Source organism: Petromyzon marinus, chromosome 16, assembly GCF_048934315.1.
Source record: "Petromyzon marinus isolate PM22_M1 ecotype Great Lakes invasive population chromosome 16, UKy_Petmar_22M1.pri1.0, whole genome shotgun sequence".
In the NCBI taxonomy this organism is placed as follows: Eukaryota; Metazoa; Chordata; class Hyperoartia; order Petromyzontiformes; family Petromyzontidae; genus Petromyzon; species Petromyzon marinus.
This window is the reverse complement of record NC_133682.1, coordinates 10,706,301-10,731,054: the sequence shown is the minus strand read 5'-3', so window position 1 is coordinate 10,731,054 and position 24,754 is coordinate 10,706,301. Positions and strand designations below refer to the sequence as shown.

Sequence of the window (24,754 nt, the reverse complement as noted above, 5' to 3'; positions counted from 1 at the left end):
ACGCATTATAATTCCCAACACGGATAAGTAGCCCGAGCTCGCCAAACCAATGAGCTGCCCGTATCGGGCACCGTGACGCGCGCGGTTCTGACCAATCCGCAGGGCGCGCGGTGCTCGTGCGCAGTGGGGAATGCAATCGCGCGCCCTTCCCCCTCCCTCTTCCCCCTCGCCTCCATCTTGCGGCTGAGCGAGAGGCGACGCAGGTCCGTGTCTGAATCGCGCGTTTCGGCCGCCTTACTCGCGTTAACCTTTGCCGCTCCCTCTCGGAATGAACGTCTGTGCTCCGTGGAGTCCCGCGATGGAGGGCTGACGCGGCTAGGCGCTTGCTGTTTGGTGTAAATGTTTTAATGGGATTTGTCTGGGGCCCGTTGGAGACACCGCGGCCTGTTCTAGCCTAGCGCCATGTGGCCACCGTGTGGTGTCCGGTAAAGTGTATTGTTTAATTGGCTTAATTCAATCTGCTGGCGAATTCTGTCTGCTTATTTAATGCGCATAATTTTGGGCCGTGATTGGTGCAAAATTCGTTGTGAAAGTCGTTGTAAAGCTGTATTTGTACATCTTGCTGTTGTCAATGGGCTTTCACGTGGTTGCAGTGAATAGTCGGCACTGTATAGTATTGCGAAAGTGAACTTGATAAATCTTGAATATCATTCGTAACGGGTGTTTTAATTATACGTGTATTTGTAGTCTCATGTTTGTAGTCTCACGTTAATAAAATAGAAATGCTCTGTAACGTGGTAATTTAACTGTTATCAGTTCGGTAAAGCATCCATTTTATACTTCACATTGCTACTATTTTTTTACCAATGATTACATTGCTCAATATTGGTTGTATAATTAAAACTGATCACAAAACAAGCGTTGGGTAGTTCTGTGGAGATATGGCTGGTTCCCGCCATAGTGGATTTTACACATGGGCCTAATCATATATATAAATTTTACTATATTAATACATGCGTATGCGGAGTGTATTTTATTAACGTGTTACGTTGACTTAGCAGTATACATGGTTTTTTTGTATTCCTGATCGTTATCCTTTATTAGGCCCGACTATGAATGTGCAGTTTACTCCAATGGTTCTTACACGTGGTTTTAGTTTCTCTAACCATCGAGCCACATTTTAATACGTCTGTAATGCATTACCTGCAGTTACGTGCACTATTTTAACATGTGAATAGATCACGTTTAATGTTTCATTGGCGTTTGCCATCCTGTAAAGTTTTTGGTCTCCGCCATAGGAATGTGGAGTTTGCAGCACCGGCTTTGAGTCCACTGCCCGAAATGAGCGCCACGTAGCGCTCATTTGCTTGAGGGGAGACTTTTAAAGCAATATATTTAATTACGACCATGACAAAGTGTTATAGGCCTGGGCTTCAGCGGTTCGAGATCGTTTAATGCGGCAAGTCTGCGCACTGCTCCGTCTAATGGTAGGAGATAGCATCTACCATTTTCTTTGGGTTGCAGACTGCCTAGTACATGAATGCTAGTACACATTTGGAGAGTTTAACACGTAGGCTTTCGCGATCAATATCCATAATATCGTTTTTTGGGGTTGGATCGCGTAAATACAAAATGTGTCGTTAAACCCGCCACCACCCGACACGGCCAATTAGTAAGGGTTGTCACGTTAACAAAACATGCCAATTAGTTACTAGGTCAGCACACTGGTGTGTTGAGAGAGTAAACCCATAACATTTACAATTCGAGTACTCAAGTGTAAGTGTGGATTTACACTGCTGTACTAGTAACTAATTGGCATGTTTTATTTACGTAACGCACATTACTAATTGGCCGTGGCGGGTTTTAACGACATTTGATCTAACAAAAAAAACTGTATGGACGTTTAGACACTTTACGCCGAAATTATGTAGTGCTGTGTCTTATTATGTTTTGACCCTATTATGATACTTTATTACCCAGGAAAGCTTAACCTAGCCAACTTTTTCAGGAGGGTATTGGCACATTTTCACAGGAGGGGTGGTTATGCATAATCCCAATCGAGTAATTTGCAGATATTTCATCTTATTAAAGTGTAACTTTGTACTGTACTTAAGCGGGGTCATTGCTGAGTTGGTAATGACGATCAGTCCCTCCTTTATTAAATTGCCTATCGGTCTTTAAGTGTCTGTGTGGCTACAAAGGATGGGGCAGAGCAAAGTCCTTTTAAAAACCCAGAGTGGGAGAGGATTTACAACTTCCCTTTGGATCCTGTCTGAGGAAACAACTTGTGTGCGAGCCCTGGGTTTGAATCATTCTGCTCACCAGTGCAGGGATGGGGCTTTATTTGCTGTGATCCTAAAGCCAGATTTACATTTGACTGTTTCAGGCCCTGTGCGACTTTCCACGTATGAACAAATTGGTATATTTGGACAATCGTCACATTGTTGTTGTTGGAGGAAGCCGGAGAATCCAGAGGGAACCCATGCTAAACAGGGGGAGAACATACAAAAATCGCCAGGCAGGAAAAGTGTGCATAAGTCGGGAATCTGGCTGAGGCTCAGGTGATAACAACTCTTCCACCCATGCAGGCCATAGACTATCACCTGCACTTCAATGAGTGTCAGTGAATTACAGTCGTTTTATTATTCTAAGCTTGTGTTCTCTCTGCAGGAAACATGGGCAAGACACATGGCAAGCGCCGGGGGACCCGGTACATGTTTGCCAGGTCCTTCCGCAAGCATGGTACGCATCCTTAACCAATGTTTAGCAGTTTTTCCCACCTACACACAATACAGGAAACTTGTACTTAATGTATCCTGCGTTGTCCTGCAGGATTGTAGATAATGAAATGGACAGTTGTATTTTTTAATGACAAATCAATGTTTTTAGTCCCATCAGCATATGGGCCCTCTAAAGCAATGTTTATAAACCTGTTGAGAGTTACACTTATCAAATGCTGCTGGGAAATGTTGGTCCCTAATGTAGACGGACACATTCTATATGTGAGTCGTGAAGCATTCAGGTCTGGTTAATGAAACAATACACCAGTTAACTCCACTTACATTTAATGTTTGTTTAGACAGCTGAGCAGCTGCATGCAGTTTTATGCTATTACGACCACAATTATAAAATGTCGTTGAAATGTTACTGTGCCGTTAAAAACGAGTGTGGAAGGAATTGGTTATTGTAATGCACTATTTGTATATAGATTGTTGTAATCTATCATGTGTGTCTGACGATGCCGATTGAAAGTTAAATTTGTATATACTACAGTGGTGTTGGTGCATTGTGGTTAATGACGGTCAGTCCCTCCTTTATTAACTTGCCTATCGGTCTGTAAGTGTCTGAGTGGCTTCAAAGGAGGGAACAGCCAAAGTCCTTTTAAAAACCCAGAGTGGGAGAGGATTTTCAACTTCCCTTTGGATCCTGTCTGAGGAAACAACTTGTGTGTGTGAACCCTATGTTTGATGGTTATTCGTCTGCTACCACTGTATGGGGTGGCCGTTATGTTTGCTGTGCTTGTAAATTTACGTTGTGCTTTTTTGACAATTTCAGGCCCCATCCCACTTTCAACGTACATGAAAATCTACAAGAAGGGGGACATAGTTGACATCAAGGTGAGGCTTCTCCCATCGTTGGCTGTGGAGTGTGTAAACCATAACATTGTTATTTTGTGATGTTTGGTGGTAATGGAGGTGATGCATGTATATTAAGTGCATATGCTGATGTGGATTTTAAAGGAGATGACGTCATCACATCTATCCCGCTATTTAAGGAACGAAACAGGAGGATTTCTCCACAAATCTGGTTGGTCACCTGATGATGCTCGTTATTTCCTGGCGAAACGTCGTACTCCGATTGTAAATGTTGTGGATTTGTTCTCCAACACACCGGTGTGCTGGACTAGTAACGACTTGGCACGTTTTGTTTACGTGACAAATTTTACGAATTGGCTGTGTCGGGTGGTGGTGGGTTTAACGACACATTTATATGTACGTGATCTAACCAAAAAAATCCTATGTTATGGAGATGTTGCTTGCTTGTGTATATAATATATGGTAACGTACCACAATCATCAATTGAACAACCGGTGATGACTAAGCTCGAGTTTTCAGATTTCCCAAATAAAAATTATTCCTTAAGCTTAGTTTTTAAATCGGTGCACATTTCTTAAACCGTTTATTTAGTGTCACGTCAGTTGGCTTTTATAGCAACTGTGGCATTGGACTTGTATGACGCGGTGTAATTTTGCTTGACAACAAAGAGTGGATGTGAAGCTTGACTCGCCAGCCTATAATCCCCTAATGCCCGTGGCTCCTCGACACATCCTTTGCGTTTAGTTATTTTGCCGGACAGGCAGGACCCAATATTGTTTTTCCCGCATAGCCTAGTGGCTGTGAATTTTTAATGGTAATCAGCTTGTTCGCTCAAAAAAAAATTAGTTTGGTGAGCTGATTAATTCCCTTTAAAGGCTGAGAGCCAGAGAGAAGGGTAAGATAATAACCCAGAGCAAAGGAATACTCAGTTTTGTGTCAGCATTACAAGGAGACACAGGTGTATGATTATTATAATTCTTGTTCCATTGCCTTGGATGAAATCTATTTTTTTCCATTTTATTGGATGAAATTTATTTTACTTGCCAATTAAAGGCATCGCACTGTGGACAATTTCCAGGAAACGCTGATTAATATGGAAACATCAATTAGTCCTGGATTACTCAGCCAATTAAAAGTAGTGTCTGCCAACATTTATACACAAACGGCCACGCAACATTGCTTTCAAGAGTATTTTCCTGCTGGTTCTGAGGACATGTTTAGGGGATATCTTTTTATTATTACAAAATTAAGGTTTTATTTAAAGGTTATTATAAAGAGTGGTGGCAAAGTGAGGCTGATCTGGACGTTTGAGTGCTCCCGTGAGGGTATTGAGGTTTTCCCGTTCGTCTGTGCAACATGCATTTGTTTGACGTTGCATTTGGTTTGCTTTTATTTTACCAGGTAAGGCCCCCGCTGAGCTATATAGCTCTTTTTTTCAAAATCGACCTGGCCGCAAACTATAGCTGAACGTGTAGTGGGTTATGTGGAAATTTATAGCAGCCAAGTACTCTAAACTTGTGTTTTAAATGTGGAGGGAAAACCCGGAAGACCCGGACAAAAATCCACGCAACCACGGGTAGAGAACACGCGCATTCCAAATATACAGTAGGCGTCAAGGTTGGGATCGAACTCATGACCTGTAAACCAGGTGAGGTAGTTAACATCTCGCCACCCAGGTGCCCATGGTTTGGCCAACGTACGAAGACATAACAAATGAAGTTATGAGTCTGCATTGGCAATGGTGCACGAGTATAGAGCGAAATTAACTTTGCCGTTGCCTGACATTCACGGTGGGGAAAGAAGTCTACATGGATTCTAGATTTGAAGCTTTCGTGACTGCAAGGATCCATACACTTTGATTTTTTTCGGTAAAGTCATGTAGGTAAAAAAATTAAATAACAAAAATCACGACGTTTCTGCCACAACACAAGTGGCCTTCATCAGGTGAAGGGACCGTGCTGTCATGAGGACAGCGTTGGAGTGAAAACAGCCAAGCCCAGGTCGTGTCCTTTATGGCTAACATTGGGTTAAAAGTGCCTCGGTTAATATACTTGGCTTGCCAGCAGAAAACTTATTGTTAGTCATCTCAGTCCTCCATTCCTCCCAAGTACCATTTCGTTGAAGTTCCATAAAGGAGGCGCTACAGCGTGAATGTCAAGTGGCCAGTAACTGAGAGTACAAATTGGTTGTAAAGAAGACGACCCGCAACGTTTCTTGAATTGAGCATGGTCATATTAACTTGTGAAAGAACAATCGGAGGTAGTTCCAGAGTAGTCCAGTGTGAGGGAAGTAGGGTCGATGTCCTACAACAGGTAGTTGAACACAGTGTGGGTGAGCAAAAACAGTTAATTTTGACCGGCGGTTCCTTGACATTGGTGGTGGCGTGTAAAGGTCTTGACCTTCGTGGGAACATTGGCCGTGGTAGTGGCATTAAAATAGTGACTGGAAAACAAACAGCACAGACGCATCAATCCGCTAAACTCCCTCGCATTCAAGTTTGACTTAAAACTTTCGTGACTGCAGGAATTAAAAATAAAGTGAATAAAAAAATTATAAAAATAAAATTTGCCCTGATACAGTCTACTGGGAATTGAGTGGTGGCGCAGTGGTTAGCGGAGTGCATTATGGATCCGGCAAACTCGAATTCGATTCCCAGCCACAGCTAACGTCAGTGGCGAGTGGTATCTGAACCGTCCTGCCCACCCTTTGCCAACCTGCGCTGACCAGTTTGGTAGTGTGGTCTAAACAGTTTCCGACATGATGCACTATCATTAATAACGTCGCTCGCTTAGACACTGGTTGCATCAATTGGATGTGTAGTGAGTTGCAGCACGTTCAAAGTGTTCAGACGTGAACCTTTCCTTAGCAGAAAATTAGATGGTGCTGATTGAATTGTGACTTATCAAAGCAAGATTGGTGCATTGTAGTTGATGACGATCAGCCCATCCTTTATTAAATTGCCTATCAGTCTTTTAAGTGTCTGTGTGGCTACAAAGGAGGGGGCAGAGCAAAGTCCTTTTAAAAACCCAGAGTGGGAGAGGATTTACAACTTCCCTTTGGATCCTGTCTGAGGAAACAACTTGTGTGCGAGTCCTATGCTTCGTCATTCTTCTGCTGCCAGTGTAGGGTGGTGTTTTATCTGCTCATGAAGCCAAATTCAGACTTAGATTCCCGGCCAAGGCTAATATCAGGTGGCGAGTCATATCCGACCTTGACCAATGCGCATGGGACAGCGTGGTAAAGTATGGTCAAATAACCCTTTGTGACCGACATGACGTGGGGAGCCCTTCATCCATGTAGCAGTGAATTGACAAAGGGTGGTATAGACTAAATCCATTTTTGTGCTACTTTATCATCTTGCACGGTATTCTCTTACATGACAATGATACTTTCCACAGTGGTGCGGTGTTAATAGTGGAACCATGCTGCGGAATGCTTGAGCACTCCAAATGGACGACTCTTGCGTGGCTGTGCACGAATCCCCCTTGACCACGTGTGTGTGCGTGTGCGCGTGCCGTGGCTGCGCTACAGGGAACAGGCACGGTGCAGCAGGGCATGCCGCACAAGTGCTACCACGGCAAGACGGGCCGCGTGTTCAACATAACGCAGCACGCGGTCGGAGTCATCGTCAACAAGCAGGTCAAGTACGTCCTCGCCGCACTCGCCCGGACCCCTCTCCCCTCGCCTGGTCACTGCCGCCCTCCTCTCGCTGGTTGATGAGCGCGGTGCCAGGTTGCGTCGTGTAAACGTGCGCTGTGTGAAGAGTGCTCAAAGTCACACACAGCAAGAGTTCACTCCCCGAAGGAAACTCGGGGCCGTGGGGTACCGGTGGGTGGAGTTGCTGAAGATTTCTGTCATTCCATCGGAGAGCCAATATTTACGTAGGAGATTATCGGGCTTAAAATACGTTTGTGAATTTGCTCGGGACGGTATTTTCTGTTGAAATACACACTCGTTTTGAAATAATATATATTTCACTCTTAATTTCAAGACTTGTCGGCGCAATATGCCCAGGCGTGGACAATAAAAGTCTTGCGTTTATTGTCTTTCGGAGATTTAACTTAAAGCTCACAGCTAAGATTAATGATAGACTCCATCTAAGAGTGAAGGTCATAAATCTATGGCAGAAAACACAATTGTGACCATAAGATCAATCATCCCAACTCTTGCATCTAACTGGTTATCATCACGTGCCATGTATAATGCACCCGGCCTTGTTTTAATGACCATCGACTCAAAATACTTTGAATTGTAGTAATTTAACAACAGCAGCAGGACAGACACCCGCACGCTGGTTTTATTATTGTTGGGAAACATCAGTAATGTATAGCCACCGTTGCCCGTTTTTCTCGAGGCATTCACATAAAGTATTAGAATCGCTTTCAAGACCTTGTCTATAAATGTAACGCCTCTACTTGTTTAACTTCTCGTAGGCAATTGTTCAAATTTCACACACCCCCCCTCTCCCACCCCCCCCCCCCCCCCCCCTTTCACTTTGCCACATAAATCCACCATATTTAACGTGGCCATTAAAAGGGGAACAGGAAAGTCCTTTTATAAACCCAGTGCCGAGGCAGGAAACCACCTCGCTCTGGATCCTGTCTGAGGAGACATATGCAGCTCGGGCGATAATGCCGACGATACTCTGAAAGGTGGCGGGATAGGGAATCTGTTGTTGTGCCATGGGCGTCATTCTACCCAGAGAGCTGTTGGTGGAACACTTGGAGTAACTTGACGTTCAGCGATGCAAATTGAGTATAGCAGGCAGATGTTGTTGAACTTTGTAGACATCGGGGAATGCCATGTCCTCTAAATTGTTGAAATCCCTAGGTTATTAAAAAAAAGGTGATAGGTAAGTGTCTTTTACGATTCGTTTCACAATCAGAAGTTCAGTGTCTTTCCGCCCAAACGTGGCCTTTTGGCAATCCTCAAACGGCCATGAAAAATATACATTGCCATGCAAGGGACAGTAATTTAATTTGGCTTTTACTTTTTTGTTTCACCTGAGGGGGATTACATATCTAAACTGTGCCACCAGCTCTGACAAAAATACTACAAATCAGTGGGGAGCCTCTCCCCCCGCGGCGTTGCTTTATCACCGACAGTGACACTGTTGCTGTCGTGACATTACTCCTGATGCTCCTAGCTGATTTTAAAGCCCTTTTGTCTCACGAAAGAATGTTTACGCTAATGTTGGACATCCTGGGGCGCATGGGTGATGTATGTAGCTACAAGATGAGATTTGTTTTTGGATTGCTTTTGTTCAACTGTATCAACTTAAAACATCCTGAGAACTGTAACATCAGAAATTGGGGGACTTTGAAGAACAGTGTGCGATTCCAAGGCTGGAAGATGCATCACCTCCGATAACATTTTCCATTTTGTTGTGCTTTGATGGGATGTGTCATTGCCTGGATGCGTGTGTGTGGCTAGCGCTACGCTGCCTTACAAATCCGGCGACCCGAGTTCGATTCCCGCTCACGGCCAACACCAGTGACGATTATCTGAACCGGTCCTGGGCCTCCCCTGGGTCGACTCGGCCTCAAATGAGTACCTGGTGCGGTGTGTGAACATCGCGACTGGGGAGACAAAGGTGGTCGGGCGTGGTGCTGGCCACCCCACCCCCTCGTGTGCCGTGCCGGCCTTCATCGGTGCTACTCGCTAGCAGCACTTGCCCCAACAGTCTGTCCAGGCTATGTGTGTGGTTTAGTTGTATTTCTTTGTCATTGTGTTCTGTTTTGGGTGCTGTTAATCTCATCCCCCCAGCCTCCACCATTGTATTTAGCAGACCCTGCTGTTGGATAAGCTCACAGTTTGCCAATTCACGTGAAAGCAATCTGATTATCCACAATTACTAAAATCACCTCATTTCTCCTTGAAACGCCTGTCGCCCCGGGCTGAATGTCCCCCTGCTGGGTTCTGCTTGGATTGGCTCGTCTCGGTCAAAGCACTTTTATGTACAACTGATTAGCCTTTATTTAAGCAGGTCATGGCCCATAGCCTATTTTAGACTCCTCTCTACTGGTATCTTTTGTTGTCCGTGTTAAAAGAGCTTTGCTGGAATGCTACGGTTACACTTTCACGGTGGTATTACAGTATGTTAAAACATAAAAAAATAGGTTAGAAAAAATTGGCGCAGAATGTTTAATGATTTGACTATGACAATAAGCATACACTGGGCTGCTCTTTCGCCTGAGGTCACACGGTCTCAAATGTATTTTTGTGTAATTTACAATAAATTTCTGCACTTTTGGTAACAGCGCTTGGTTGCATGCACGCCAGCTGGCTCCCTTAGACGAACGCTCCGTCGATGACGAGGCTGCTCCCTAACGGCAGCATTGTGTGACCGTACGGGCGATGGTTGAAAATGTACCTAATTATCTTTTGTTGCATTTTAATACACGGCCGAGGGCGGGAGGGATTTTATGGCACGATAAAAGTGCCGTTGCAAATCGAATGTGGGAATGAATACCGTCGTATACGTGATGTGGAAGTGGAGGTTGCGGTAATAATATGGGACTTTTCTTGCCAGTTTTAAAATATATCTTAAGTTTTACCCTTCACTGGAAATAAAACGGGTGTCAAGATGTTAAAACGCCAAACGGAATCCTTATTCAAGGATTGTTTTTTGTTTGCATGTTCACCACAAGTACGTGCGGTTAATGCAGACAGGATTCCTTGAATAAGGATTCCGTTTGGTGTTTTAACATCTTGACACGTGTTTTATTGCCAGAAAGGGAGCACGTGAAGGGCAGCTTAGCGACGCAGCCATCGGTGGCACCCAGAGGTCACAAACCAGGGGGGTGACCTAAAGCCAGGTGGTGGTGATGATGATGAGACCCCAAGAGTCGTCTTGGAAGGATCTGTTGACTTGAGTGGAACACCAAAAGGCAAAAGTGGGTTACTGTTGGAACAAGGCTTGGAGATCAGGTAGTTGTGACAATGCAACAGCGGTGTGATCTGGCCGAAGGAAGGAAGCAATGGCTGTGCGTGGTTCTGTCGGCACCATTTCGCCGTGATGAGCTCTCGACCACGACCTTGTATTTATCTTCCCTGTTCCCCTGTTTTTGTTTTGTCCACCCACCACTGAACGACCTTGTAACCGTTACATCGCATTTGTGCCCGCCGTTCCGCAGGGGCAAGGTCCTAGCCAAGCGAATCAACGTGCGCATTGAGCACGTGAAGCACTCGAAGAGCCGCGACAGCTTCCTCAAGCGCGTCAAGGAGAACGAGTTGAAGAAGGATAAGGCGAAGCTGGCGGGGGAGTGGGTGACCCTGAAGCGCCAGGTAACCTGCCGGGGTCTGGGCGATCGGTGGCGGTCAAAACGTGTGCCTGCTTGTGCGTTCCCCTCGCCCTGGTACGCAGGAGGGACGTGGGTTCGATCCCCGACCCCTGATGGCGCGCCTGCTGTAGATTTGGAGAGATTTTTTTTTGCTTGTGTCTCTCGACGTGGTCACGTGGGTTTTTTTTTTTCTCTCCGGGTCCTCTGGTTTATTTCCTCCACGTTGAGAATCAACATCGCCACGCGTTTTGGAGTATTTGCCTGTTGCTATAAATTTCCATGTGGTGAGCCACTTTGCTGAGCTCTCATTTGACCAGGTCGCTTGTGAAAAATAAGTTAATACCTCGGTGGGTTTTACCTGGTAAGATAAAGAAAAGTTTAGTTTTATGTCCACGTAACGACGGGCCACTTTGTCGAAAAAAAAAAGTTGAATAACACGTTCAGTATATTGTGTCGCGCCAAGAAGCCCTTGCGACGACAGAAGTGACTGAAGTGCACAAATTATTACTTTATAATTTTACCAGGTAAGGCCCACTGAGCTGTATAGCGCTTTTTCAGAAGCGACCTGGCCACACGATCGCTTAACGAAGTGGCTCTTCACGTGGTCATTTATAGCAGCCAAGCACTCTAAAACTCACGTTGGTTCTAAATGTTGAGGGGGGAAAAAAGAGCCCGAAGAAAAATCCACGCGACCAGAGGGAGAACACGCAAACTCCAAATATACAGCAGGCGTCGGCGTCCGGGTCGAACCCACGACCCGCATACCAGTCGCGAGGGAGTTAACATCTCAGCACCGTGGCGAGATGGTAGAAACGCAGCGTCGTCTGGTTAAAAATAGTACCCTCTAGTTCCAGATGAGTGCAGCTAAGATGGTTGCACTGACGGATAAATATTATTTATGGGCTGTTTCAAAGTGGTAGACTTAGTCAAATGGAAGTTTGCTGTAGATTCTCCTCCTTGGCCTTCTTAATAATACAATTTATAAATCAGCACATGGTATTGGACCATTGCTATAGCAGAAGGCTATCACGAAGGTGCTTTCTTTCACAGTCTCCCTTTAGGGGGCAATCTTGCTATGTGGTTTTACCCCGAGGCAATTTGCGGCCAAAATGTCGATCGCAATGCCAGCTTGCGTGGTGGGCCCTTGTCTTTCTCGAATGACCTCGCGGTATATTTACCGTCCACTGTGAAGCCAAACTGCGCGTAGTTTGGTTAACCCACCCGTGCGGTATTAACCAGGCGGGTACCGGCGAGCGAACTGGCCTGGCTCCACTTTGCTGGCTGCACTTCGCACTGGACGTTTGCAAATCAAACCTCGGGGAGAAAGCTGCCCCCCTGCCCCCTGCCCCCCTTCGTTTTAACCACGGCTGCTGCCCTCGGTTCGTCCACTGGCCCCGAGGTTGAGTCGGCGCGGTTGCCGTGTGCGCGCGGCTTCCGCTTGGACGCGGCTGCCGTGCAATTACGGGGAGGCGAGCGCGGATTACGAGCGCATTAGCGCCAGCCCTAAAGCCGCCAGGCCTCATCGGAGGGCATTGGCAATGAATGTGCCCCATGGCTAACGAGGTGTGTTTACGTGTCGGGTAATCTCTTCGTTATGTTTGAACAAAAAAAATTTCGAGTAAGCTTGAGTGCGCGCATTGCACATGCACCCGGGGCGTGTGACGTTCTCAACTCAATCCGTTGTTTTCCCGTTTCGGGGATTCACTCTGGCCGTCATCTTTCCTGAAGTCAATTAAATAAGCGCCATTTGGTGGGGATATCAGAACGGTTGTCATACGGGGAGAGACTGGCTGCCACCATAGGAACGTGGAATTTGCACCAGCTCTTTCAGACGCTTCCTCATCTCGCGAGATGAGGCTGCAATGCTTGTGCTTGGTAAGACCCTTGGTCACATCTCCAGACTGGTGTTAAGTTTCAAATGCACACCGACAGAGGGCAACGCGTGCAGTTCCACTGGCCGCCTGTCAATCCTCGAGTGACTCTCGCTTCTGCCGAGTGGGAGGTCGCCGCCGCTGTCCCTCAGCTGGCTGCAATGTCCGGAGCAGCCTGTCCCCCACGGCTGTCCCCCACGGCTGTCCCCCACGGCTGTCCCCCACGGCTGTCCCCCACGGCTGTCCCCCACGGCTGTCCCCCACGGCTGTCCCCCACGGCTGTCCCCCACGGCTGTCCCCCACGGCTGTCCCCCACGGCTGTCCCCCACGGCTGTCCCCCACGGCTGTCCCCCACGGCTGTCCCCCACGGCTGTCCCCCACGGCTGTCCCCCACGGCTGTCCCCCACGGCTGTCCCCCACGGCTGTCCCCCACGGCTGTCCCCCACGGCTGTCCCCCACGGCTGTCCCCCACGGCTGTCCCCCACGGCTGTCCCCCACGGCTGTCCCCCACGGCTGTCCCCCACGGCTGTCCCCCACGGCTGTCCCCCACGGCTGTCCCCCACGGCTGTCCCCCACGGCTGTCCCCCCATGCAGTTCCCTGCTGCTGCTGAGGCCCACGCTAACGGGCCTTGCTTTCAAGCAATGCTTGGTGGACTGCCCTCCCCGGCTTGTTGTGAATCCCTCTGCCCACCCCATCTTGGTTTCACTTGTCGATCTGTGCAGTGCGTCACCCTCCTTAATTTACTCTGCTTTTAATCTTGGTCGTGCATACCTCCGTACTGCCCTCCTAGCACCTTGCACTGGTCTGGCTTCTCCCTTGAGCCAAACTCTTAATTTGGCAGAACTGGAGTAATGCTGTACAAAAATATATATTCCGTTGCCCGATGGCTTCATACAGTGCGCCTCGCAGCGAAACCTATATATATTATGCATTGGCTTGCGTTCTTAACTGCTTAGTTTCTGTAGCCATAGCAACGTGGAAGTTCCACCATTGGCTCACATGGCTTGTCCGGTGCCTCATGCCCTTTGGAGCGAGGGAGGCATTTCGATTTTTTGGCAAATGCACTTTGATTTGACTTTGTCCTTGTGATTGTAGCATTTATTGTGTTTGCATTGAGGTTTTGGTGTGAGAAGTGGGACCGCTTATTTTCTGATGTCAAACCCCACTTTCATTAAGATGGGAGGCCTCTCCTTTCAGAGTTCATTTGAATGTGCCACCCCCCCCTCCCCGCTGTGCATTTTCTTACCAGAAAGTTTTCCATAAACTGTGATCGGATGCCAGATATTTTGGTGCGGCAGGGGAAGAAACAAAAACATTTGTAGGTTTACATTTACTGGTTGGTGTCACGGCGCGGCCGCTGAATTTATAAAAATCTGCACCGGTGGGGCCTTGGTGTCAAAAAGTTGGCAGGAAGTGGCTTGTTTTTGCCGGGTATTAAAAAGCGTGCACATTGGAACTTTTTTTTATTTAACATACAGTAAAACAAAATATACAAACAACGCCAATTACATTATAGTTTGTCCATTTTTAACCCGCCTGGGATAATGACAGTAGAAGGTTAATAATAGCATCTAAACGACTTTTAAAATAAATGGAAGTTCCTATTTGCCAAAGGAGTCATGGGAAAAAGTGGTGTGATGCGTTTAAGACTTTAATGCTTCCCCGTAGATGTCGGCTGTTTGCAGAAGCCCATTATGGCAGGCTTGAAGGGAGATCACGTGAACTGCCTCAATTGCGTTATAATTTAATCCACTATTTTGGTGTTTGAGGTTCAGTGCAGTGTGTGCCTAGCTTTCGGCTGAGCCGTGCATATTTTAAGGGACTTAAGTTTGGTTTGCATGAATTATTGACCGACCATGCATAAAAAAGGCAGCGCAAACTCAAACAAATCTTTGGCGGCGGTGTTTATCTTCGTTGGTGGTCCTGCGACGGTGGAGGAAATTTAATTTTCATATGGCAGTGATGAGTCTCTCCACAGGGCAAGCCACAGTTGACTTTTCAAAAAGTGGTATTTAATTTATCCCAACAGAGGGGAAAAAGGGATTAATTGACAACACCCGATCAGAATTTTAGCTCCCCCGCAGCCTTAAAATTGAGAGTCGAACGCTCTGCTCGCAGTTGGCCCAGCCATTCGTTTAGTCTGCGAGTTTTATTGCAGACACCAGCAGTCGATGTCAGGTGCCCCTTGTGAGATTGAGACGTGGCCTGTCCTGCCTTTGCAGATGTTTTCGGGTTTAGCCGAGACATACAATGACGCTTCCCAAAAGATGAACGTTAAAACGCGCATGAATCAACACACGTCGGTGGCTGTGTTAACAGCGCGTTTGAATCGCTGTTGTGGCACGTAGCGAACTTTGCTGCTCACGACTGCAATTCTAGTTTCTACTGTACTAGTGATCGGTTTAACTTGGGAGGGGGAGGCTCCGTTGAGTTGGCTCCCAACACGGCACCCGGTCGGAGGGGGGGGGGGCGGGGGAATACTCGTTGGTTCTTTGGGTAAAGTCACGTAGATGAAAAATTAAAATAATAAAATTTTAATTAATTATATAACGACGTTTCGGGCGCAACACAAAGCGTCCGTCATCAGGTGGGAAAGCGTGGTCTGCTGCTGATGCAGACTGTTTTAATGTGGTTGTTTTAAAAACAGTCTGCGTCAGCAGCAAGACCACGCTTTCCCACCTGATGACGGACGCTTGTGTTGTGCCCGAAGCATCGTGAATTAATTTAGTTATTTAAATTGTATTACTTTCATTGTTATTTTTCACCTACGTGACTTTACCGAAAGAACCAAAGATCCTTGCAGTCACGAAAACTTCAAATCTAGGAGGCGGGGAATCTGTTCGTGGGCAAGTGCGGATAAGGAAGACGTCCGGAGCTTTGTAACGCTTGTGCTTTTGCATGGAGGAAAAGTTGACAGTTCTACAATGGGGAAAAATAATATTTTGGTGTTGCCCTGATTGCGACCGACATCGTAAAACAAAAAACAACGCACATTGTGGAAGTGGCCTGGTGACACGTGGGGCTAATATAGTTCTCGAATCATTGAGCAGGCTCTACCGAGGAACCTGGGTTCAATCCCAGGCAGCCATCTGTTACAAAGCTTTTGGTTCTCAAGTGTAGCGACTGGGTGGTCTCAAGTCAGGTCACCAGTGACTGCACATTAAGTAAACAAATGTTTCATTTAATGTGGCCAAACCAAGTTCAGTTGTATTTAAAGGCAAATGACTACATCAATATCGGGGTGGATGAGGAGATGCACCACGTGGTGTGGGGTACGTAATGATGGGAAGGCATCTCACCGTGGGCCGGGTCCTCTGCTTTTGCAAGACCTCTAAATGCGGATGTTTTAATGCAATTCTGGGTGAACTTACGTTATGATGGCGAGGAGGTGGGGAGAAGCAAAAACTAAAAACCTTGAAGAAAACCATTTTTAATCGTTCCTATATTGGAGCGCGTGTGTTAAGTGTGCGTGCAGCGTAACACTAATCTTGGTGTCGATCTTGAGCTGTCAAGCAAGCTACCAAATTGGCAGTGCAAGTGCATGCAAGATATGAACGTTGTGATAGGTGCAGCAGTAGCAAAGATGGATTTACAATTTTTTTTTTAAAATACGCTCTTCCGAATAGTTTACATGTGTGCACTGGTGGCGCATTCAAGGCAAGTGTTGCCACTGTTGTGCATTTGGAATGCATCTGCATTTTAAACCCCCTTTCACGTTTCCATTTTAGATTTAATTCATATCTAAAGTGGTTTATCAAACGGGGGGTAAAGAAAGACTCCTTATAAAACCTAGAGTCGAAGGGTTCTAACTGCCCGACTCTGGATCCTGTCTAAGGAAACACCGGTGACCCGTTGCAGCTCTGCGTGGCTTTCTCGACACGTTTGGGGTTTGGGGAGGAGGGAGAGAAACCACGAAGTTATTTCCCCGCGTGCAGCCGACTGCAGATTTGTGGCCCGTTAGCGTGGCAAAGATCGTTCAGCCACGTTGAGTCGCTTCGCTTGACACGCAGCAAGAACAAAACTCGCCGGCCAACCACATTGCCAGCTTTTGAAGCGTCAACGAAGCATCGGACGCTCGATGTGCCCAAGCCAACACGGTTGACCAGACCCGATTGATTGTTTGCATCCCAGGTGGCTGGTTTCAAATGGCTGCAGTACTCTGTGGGTCTTTCGGTGAAGTGACGTAGAGAGAAAAATATATAATAGATCGCGACGTTCCGATCGCAACACGGGCAATCGTCTTCAGGTGGCTGCAGTAAGTTGAGCTTCATTGACTTACTTCATCGATGCATTCAAGCTTGACTTGCATCAACCTGCTTACCCGCCAGAGTTAGGAACTTGCTTCCATCCAGCAGTCTGCTTATGGGCTCCCTCCCCCCCCCTCCTCCTCTACCGTTGACTTTGGCTCTAAAGGATAAATATGGCCACCGGTCTTCTGTATAGCATCTTGAGATGCAGTCACATTTTAGTCGCGATATGCAATACGAAATTGTTATTGTACGTGTGATATATTGCATGTTTGTATTGTGTGTGCGTGTGTGTGCACCCTGCGCCTGGTGGTGGTGATGCGTGGTTAGACTCTAAAGTTGCAAGTTCAAACACGCACCTGGTGTTCTTTGGTTCTTTTGGTAAAGTCACGCTGTCCTACCAGACAGTCTCGCCCCTTCACCTGATGAAGGCCGCTTGTGCTGTGGCCGAAACGTCGTGAGAATATTATTGTGTTATTTTATTTTATCAATTTATTATTTTATTCTCATTCTACGTGACTTTACCGAAAGAACCAAAGAAGATGAATCATTGCAGTCACGAAAGCTTTAAATCGAAATTTATACGCACCTGGTGGTTTGCTGTGCCCCTATTCCAAGAGATTAATGAGCACAGCGCTGTCGACGTGTTGAGTCAAGTGGATGTCTTGAACAATGTGGCGTCACGCTGCTCGCTGCGAGTTCAAGACGGATACTGCTTATTTTGACATGAACGTAACGCTACAATGTTAATTGGCGGTTGACGTAAAAAAAAAACCTCTCTTATAATTAAAAATATCAAAGTTTATATTGGAACGACGTGTGCCTGACTGCCTTGGCGTGTTATTTCTGTACGTGACCCCCACACCCCCCCCCCCCCACCGTCTGCAGCCAGCGCAGCCTCGTGTGGCTCACTTCGTCAGCACCAAGAACAACACCCCCGAGCTGCTGGAGCCCATTCCCTACGAGTTCATGGCGTAAAGGGGAGGGGAGAGAAGACTACATCCCGCCCGCTCTCTCTCTCTCTTTGCCCGTTCACTCTGTCAATAAAGAATCGTCGAACCGTACCGCGCCCCGAATGAGTGTCCTGGTTTTGTCGGCGCCGCGTGTGTGTGGGTGTTTGCGTGTGTGTGGGTGTTTGCGTGTGTGTGGGTGTTTGCGTGTGTGTGGGTGTTTGCGTGTATGTGGGTGGTTGTGTGTGGTTGGGTGGTTGCGTGTGTGTGGGTGGTTGTGTGTGCGGGTGTTTGCGTGCGTGCGTGTGGGTGTTTGCGTGCGTGTGTGTGGTTGCGTGTGGGTGTTTGCGTGCGTGCGCGTGTGTGGGTGGTTGTGAGCGTGTGTGTGGGTGGTTGTGTGTGTGTGGGTGGTTGCGTGTGTGTGGGTGCGTGTGTGTGGGTGCGTGTGTGTGGGTGCGTGCGTCCAGCCCTCGTGCTAGATGCGTGTGGTTTGGTTAAAATTTACATTTTGGAAGAAAGTTGTCACAAGATGTGCAGCTTTAAAGTTTCAGATAACCTACTTTCCTTTAATGTGTTGGGCGGTCCGCACGACGGGGGATGCACATCCAGTTCATCCTTGTAAGAAGGGAAGCCTCTAGACGTGTAATGATTGTCACGGTCTGTGGCCATGGCTAAACATAGCGCGTTTATTCGGTTTAACTCGGAAAATGTCTACACGTGAAAGTGGTTCACTCGGGGAAGCTGTTAATCCCATAGGAGATTGAACAGCTTGACTCAAAGCTGTCCACATTGTGGTAATTACCTGTAGTGCATGCTAATAGTTCAAACGGTTCATTAAATTGTAAACCAAAGTTTATTTCCATTGACAATGTTGCAGTTTACAAGGTCACACGGCAAAGCTTCGCGTTCACATTCACTGTGTGCCATCTTACCCATGGGGTTTTTTTTCCCTCCCGTTTTTCAGAAAAAGTTGTGCAAGTCTTTCCCTGATTTTCAACGAGTTGCAACTACAGTCGCACAACTCTGCCCATTACACCAACTCTGCACTTGCGATGCAAAGATTAAAGCTTCGCGCGGCTAGAATTACGTTTTTGTAATTGCACACTGAGCATGTCCAGTGACCCATTCATGAACATATCGCGCCCTCCCCCACGAGCCAGAGCAGAAGCAGGAACCACCTCGAGTGAAGAGAGAAAAAAAACTAGTACCAGTTTATTTGTTTAAGTTTATTGATAATCATTACAAATGGCTTATCATATTTCACGGTTATTGACAACTGAATCATTTTGCCGGACCCAGGGGTCCCGCAAAAATCAGGTCAATAATTATGTTTCAGTCCGCCCCACTCGTGATCCTGACAGCAACGCGCTGCTCACCCAGACTCGCGCCAGCAGCAGGCGGCGATGGACACGATGGGCGCCACCCCACCGGCCAAACGCGAGCCCCCGGGGGGCGTCCGCTGCAGTCGCGCGCGGCGACGACGCCCTCCGGTCAGCCGTCGATCCTCAGCTTCTTTGCCAAGGCGAGCCCGCCGCTCCCGCAGTGAATTTAACGTGTTTATGTAATTTTTAAACTTTTTACGAAACTTAGTGCCCCGAGTAGCTCTCGACGAGGCCAATCGATTGACCACTAGTTTAGTTGTTGTCGGTAAGGTAACAAGACTCGTGTCGCTACGCGGTTTTTCCCACCCCGGGGCAGTGATGGGACCCCGGGGTCCCGCCAATTGCTTCAACTGATGAATATGGACTCACTTGTGGCCACAGGTGATACCGCCCACAAACTTGCACTCGTTACAAGTGAATTGTTTAGTGTTCGTCCAATGCACCCAACTACTTTTCCACCTTTTGAACTTAACATCTATTTCCCCATTTGGAAATAGTGCAGTGTTTGGGCAGAGTTGGTAAAACTCATTGCACATCAGTCGACTTTTCCTTCCCTTTATAAAGTAACTTTGAATTAAGAATCTTGATCCATTTGGATGTCTCGTATCATCGACTGCACCTCAATGTGTACCTGGCGCTGTGGCTGCATACCATGTGAGCTCCAAGTCCTACAATCGATTTGATAGATCTATTATTCTATAGGTTGATCTATCGTAGAAATGCGATTTCTCAATAACCAATGGCTGGTTTGGGCACGGAGGCACTTTCAACTGCATGTGGTCTTGTATAAGACCACATGCAGTTGTATAAGATTACCCAGTATCCTGCATATTCTATACAAATGCAGTCCATTAATTGGTGCAAAATTATGACGTCAAGATGAGAAGGCTCGATCGCGCTTTGGTATATCAACTCGCAAAGCCGTCTGTCCAATGTATGCGGGAATGATCATCAGCCAAGATCAGTCTGCTGCTGGACTAAGGGCTCCCTAAGCCATCGCAATCACAGTATCGTCTGCAAGTCGCAGGGTGGGTGTCCCGTTCACCGCTGAATCTCGGAACGCGCAAATGGTTCAGAGTTGTATTATTTAGAGAGGCGTAGCAGCGCCGCTGTTTTTAAAGACATTGCGCTCACAATAGAGAAGTGTAGCGACACGACCACACTGATCGCTGGCGCCAAATCCGTGCCACGCCCTCCCGCGTGGCCTTGCGGGAGCGTCGGTACCGATAAGGTTATTTTAGCGTGCGTCATCAGAACGGAACCGGAAGAAAAAGGGGCTGATAAAAGTGGACTATGGCAGGACATGTCGCTTGAAAGGATTAAAGCCAATGGTCGGGACTCAAAAGGTTATGGCAGCAAAATGACGGAACGGAAGAGGAGGCACCACGTCCCATGACGCATTAAACGGTCGGATTGAGTCGGTCCTTTGAAAATAAGAGCACGGGAACATCGCTGGGCTGCAACAGCCGCGTGGACATCAGCAGCACCTGCCAAGACAACGAGGAGGTAGAGGAATTCGAGGCGGCGTAGTGGATGGATGTGAAACAACACAAACTTTTAACCCGAATAAGCCAGCAAGGTTACCCCAGCCCCGAGCAGCCGCACCGGCAGAGACGCACATTGGTGGTGGGAGTGGTGGGAGTGGTGGTGTGGTGGCGGTGACCTTCCCCCGCACCTGCCATTAGCACGGGTTGGCGACGTACGGTGCGAAATAAGTTCTACAAACAAAACAACCACTCGGAGTAACCCCCCACCCACCCCGTACCTGCTGTGTGACCTTCATCGCCGTCACAGAGTCGCGGACGAGCTTGATCTCGGCTGGCGTCACTCCCCCCACGACGAAGACGACGACGAGCGGGTGGTCGGCCGGCCTGGGACGGCTCACCTGCACGGGGGCACGCCAAGGAACCACACACGGCGCGACACGCAAACACGCATCAGGCACGCGACACACGAACACGCACGCGACACGCGCAATGTAACACACGAGCCGCTTGCTCGAATGCTGCCCTTATTTGGCAGCAGCTGTTCTCTTGCACCGTACGTAGCCAACCGCGCTAAACGAACGTGCGGCGGAAGGACAACAAACTAAACACGGAAAATAAATTAAATATTTTCTTTCTACGTGACTTGACCGAAGGGACCAAAGAGTAATTCCTGCAGTCACGAAAGCTTCGAATCTAGTTTAAGCTAAACACAAAGCAGTTCTGAAGAAATTCGCTTTCAATCTTGGCGATGCAAAAGTGCATCGCCTAACAACGGAAGGAAGCGCGTTCCAGACGGCCGCAGAAGCGCACCTGAAAGCGCGCGATGCGGTAACCGTCATTGTTTGATGGCGAGAATGATGATGACGACGACGACGACGACGACTCTAGGCCCGGTGACGGGCTCACGATAGGCGCCCCACCAACGCGCTCGCGCACCTTCATGAACATGCTGATGCCGGTCTTGAGTAGGTCCGTCAGTCCACTGGCCATGTGCTCAATGTCGGAGCTGTCGGGCTGCTCAGCCGTGAAGATCTCATCCAGGATCTGCTTCAGCAGAGGCCGGTACACCGCTGGCTGTACGAGCACACGGAGACCAAGGCACGTGCGCCGACGCATTAGAGCCGCACTGAACGCGTGACAAGCGCCCTTGGTGAGCAGCTGTTGAGGCCGCAATGGCCGCACGAGGGTGTGGTGGGGCCGGCAGGTGTGCCCCACCGCCTTTGTCTCCCCCGGCGCCGATGTTTAGATGCCTCAATAGGTACTCATTTGAGGCTGAGTCGCCCTGGGGTAGGTCCAGGCCGGGTTTCAGTTTCATTTATTTGGTGTAACCCTGTGAGCCATGCGGCTCTCGACTCGGGTGCAGCCGCAACAAAACAAAAACATGAACAAGTAAACGTCTTAAAGTGACTGCGCGCAACAGAAAAATCCAGGAAAAAACAGCAAAGTCTTCCAGAAAAAAAGACACCGTATTTCAACGCTGTGTGCAAAAATCCCAGTGGGATGCAAGTCAAACAATAACAACCATAAGACAATGTAGATTAAAGTTATCAGGCTAACTCTGTACTACAACAAATAAACATGGCTAAACCAAAACGTTTTCAAAATCACCAAAATCAAGCTATACAAACAATGCAACAGTGATCATAGGAACTGTGATTAAAATTTTACAATAAACGATATACATAAACATGTACGACCAAACTTTGCAGCCATAGCTGGTTGCATGAGTCACTCCATAACAGCAGGAGTGTCAGTATCAAAACTCCACACAAACAATAGGTGCCTGGGTCGGGATAGAACCCACGCCCTCCTGTATAGCAGGCGAGGTAGTTAACATCTCACTGCCACGATGCTACACCGCATCGCTGCTGCTGCCATGGTGCAAACGGTGAACCTGCCAAGTGGGGTGGTGCGGGTTGGTGGGGGTGGTGGTGGTGGGGGTGGGGATGGTGTAGGTGGTGGTGGAGGTGGTGGTGGGGGTGGTGGTGGTGGTGGGGGTGGTGGTGGTGGTGGGGGTGGTGGAGGTGGTGGGGGTGGTGGGGGTGGGGATGGTGTAGGTGGTGGTGGAGGTGGTGGTGGTGGTGGTGGAGGTGGTGGTGGGGGTGGTGGTGGTGGTGGGGGTGGTGGAGGTGGTGGGGGTGATGGGGGTTGCGGAGGTGGTGGGAGTGGTGGAGGTGGTGGTGGAGGTGGTGGGGGTGGTGGAGGTGGTGGTGGTGGTGGTGGTGGGGGTGGTGGTGGCGGGGGTGGTGGTGGAGATGGTGGGGGTGGTGGTGGTGGAGGCGGCGGGGGTGGTGGTGGAGGTGGTGGTGGAGGTGGTGGGGGTGGTGGTGGTGGGGATGGTGGTGGTGGTGGAGGTGGTGGTGGTGGAGGCGGGGGTGGTGGTGGAGGCGGTGGTGGTGGAGGTGGTGGAGGCGGCGGGGGTGGTGGTGGTGGTGGTGGTGGTGGAGGTGGTGTAGGTGGTGGTGGTGGTGGAGGCGGCGGTGGTGGAGGCGGCGGGGGTGGTGGTGGGGGTGGTGGTGGCGGGGGTGGTGGCGGGGGTGGTGGCGGGGGTGGTGGAGGTGGTGGTGGTGGAGGCGGCGTTCACGTCTCCGCCCCACCACTCCAGGAGCACCCACCTGGTGTGCCCCCTCCCCGGGGTCGTAGATGTTGGAGAAGCGCTTGAGAGCGTGACGCGAGCGCGCCACTCCGCGCAGCGACTCCAACACGGAGGCCGCCAGCCGCTCGCGCTCCGCTTGGCTCGGCGCGGCGGCGCCGCCGCCACCCTCCCCTGCTCCTGCGTGGCACGGACGAAGGTGGCCCCGTGAGACACAGTCCCCCTGATCACTGTTACGTTGCTTTTATGGCTTTACTTTGGTGATTTCGAAAACGTTTTTTGGTTTGGCCATGTTTTTGTTTATTGTAGTGCGGAGTTAGACTGATGGCCTTAATCTAAGTTGTCTTGTGGTTGTTGTTGTTGTTGTTGTTTGACTTTGCATCCCACTGGGATTTTTTGCACACAGCGTTGGTGTACGGTGCTTTTTTCCGGAATATTTTGCTGTTTTTTTCATGGATTTTCTGTTTGCACAGTAAACACAAAGTCACTTTAAGATGTTTTTCTTGTTCATGTTTTTTGTTTGTTGCGGTTGCACCCGATTCAAGAGCCGAATGGCTCACAGGGCTATACCAAATAAATGAAACTATGAAACCGAGGTCGAACGCCGCTTTGTCAAACCGTCGATCTGGAACGGCGGTCTGTGAAAAGTTCCTGGCCATCTGTTGAAGAGGAGCTTTGTCGCTCATCCGGTTCCACAAGTGTGAACACACATTCATATTTTGAGAACAGACATTTTTTTTTGGGCCTTGGCTAAAATTACCGGTAGTTGGAGAGCTGCATCACACGTGGAGAGCTACTTGTAAACAAACACTTCAGCAGGTATACACAGCAGATTATAACACACATTCTGACTTAAATAAACAAAAACACGTGATGGAATGAACTGCGTCTATTCAGTTATTTCCCCACCCCTTATTCTTTAACAGTGCAGTTTGACTGTTGTACATTTTGTTGTCACCAAGACATTCCCTAGTGACCCCCATTCCCTGCCATATTTAATCAATTGTCTTTATGTTAAATTATTTTTGAGATTTAAAATTTGTTTTTAAACGGCTCCCTGCAAGGGGGGGGGGGGGGGGGGAGAGGGGCCAAGGAGCCGCCGCATGCGGCTATGGAGGCGCAGGTTGCCGACCTATGACCTATGACCAAGCAGAATTGCACAGAGAACCGTCACGCAGACCCACGAGAGACTCTCGCAGAGAGACACGGAATCACAGAGATACCCTGACTCACACAGAGAACCGTAACACAGACCCACGAGAGACTCCCGCAGTGAGACACGGAACCACAGAGACACCCAGAATCGCATAGAGAACCGTCACGCAGACCCACGAGAGACTCCCGCAGAGAGACACGGAATCACAGAGACACCCAGAATCGCACAGAACCGTAACACAGACCCAC

General features: G+C 48.4%; 2 protein-coding genes and 4 non-coding genes across 8 annotated transcripts in view; 5 read left to right on the top strand and 1 right to left on the bottom strand.

Annotated features, from left to right (window-relative positions):
* Positions 1-50: 50 nt before the first annotated feature.
* RPL21 (ribosomal protein L21) lies at positions 51-18,002 on the top strand. 2 transcript variants are annotated; one of them, XM_032955182.2, is made up of 6 exons: positions 51-203; positions 2,611-2,682; positions 3,496-3,557; positions 7,068-7,180; positions 10,673-10,823; positions 17,827-18,002. In XM_032955182.2, the coding sequence occupies exons 2-6, from the start codon at positions 2,616-2,618 to the stop codon at positions 17,914-17,916; spliced, it is 483 nt and encodes a 160-aa protein (XP_032811073.1). In that variant the 5' UTR covers positions 51-203; positions 2,611-2,615; the 3' UTR covers positions 17,917-18,002. The 2 variants fall into 2 exon arrangements, with proteins under 2 accessions (XP_032811073.1, XP_075923619.1); XM_076067504.1 differs by lacking the exon at positions 51-203 and adding an exon at positions 297-425.
* On the top strand, positions 2,104-2,226 carry LOC116943062 (small nucleolar RNA SNORA26). Its single transcript, XR_004402877.1, has one exon. It is a non-coding gene; the product is annotated as a small nucleolar RNA SNORA26 (small nucleolar RNA).
* On the top strand, positions 3,247-3,384 carry LOC116943061 (small nucleolar RNA SNORA26). The gene has a single exon (XR_004402876.1). It is a non-coding gene; the product is annotated as a small nucleolar RNA SNORA26 (small nucleolar RNA).
* Positions 6,481-6,617, top strand: LOC116943060 (small nucleolar RNA SNORA26). The gene has a single exon (XR_004402875.1). It is a non-coding gene; the product is annotated as a small nucleolar RNA SNORA26 (small nucleolar RNA).
* LOC116943059 (small nucleolar RNA SNORA26) lies at positions 16,407-16,535 on the top strand. Its single transcript, XR_004402874.2, has one exon. It is a non-coding gene; the product is annotated as a small nucleolar RNA SNORA26 (small nucleolar RNA).
* Positions 18,003-19,093: 1,091 nt separating the features above from the next.
* The window catches only part of SCFD2 (sec1 family domain containing 2), a 130,825-nt gene continuing 125,164 nt past the window's right edge, over positions 19,094-24,754 (bottom strand). The window contains exons 6-9 of one of the 2 annotated variants that reach the window (XM_032955181.2): positions 23,373-23,530; positions 21,694-21,831; positions 21,036-21,155; positions 19,094-20,757 (exon numbers count right to left, since the gene is read on the bottom strand). In XM_032955181.2, coding sequence (XP_032811072.2) covers positions 20,671-20,757; positions 21,036-21,155; positions 21,694-21,831; positions 23,373-23,530 — 503 coding nt within the window. In that variant the 3' untranslated portion in view covers positions 19,094-20,670. Of the gene's footprint in view, positions 20,758-21,035; positions 21,156-21,693; positions 21,832-23,372; positions 23,531-24,754 lie in introns of those variants that run through there. The other variant, XR_012941829.1, reaches the window with a different exon arrangement.

Bases quoted from the DNA above. Each gene is read 5' to 3' on its own strand.
- RPL21 (XM_032955182.2), top strand. From the start codon at position 2,616: ATGGGCAAGACACATGGCAAGCGCCGGGGGACCCGGTACATGTTTGCC. The intron at 7,181-10,672 runs GTACGTCCTCGC...GCCGTTCCGCAG, and splicing joins ATCGTCAACAAGCAGGTCAA to GGGCAAGGTCCTAGCCAAGC. The intron at 10,824-17,826 runs GTAACCTGCCGG...CACCGTCTGCAG, and splicing joins GGGTGACCCTGAAGCGCCAG to CCAGCGCAGCCTCGTGTGGC.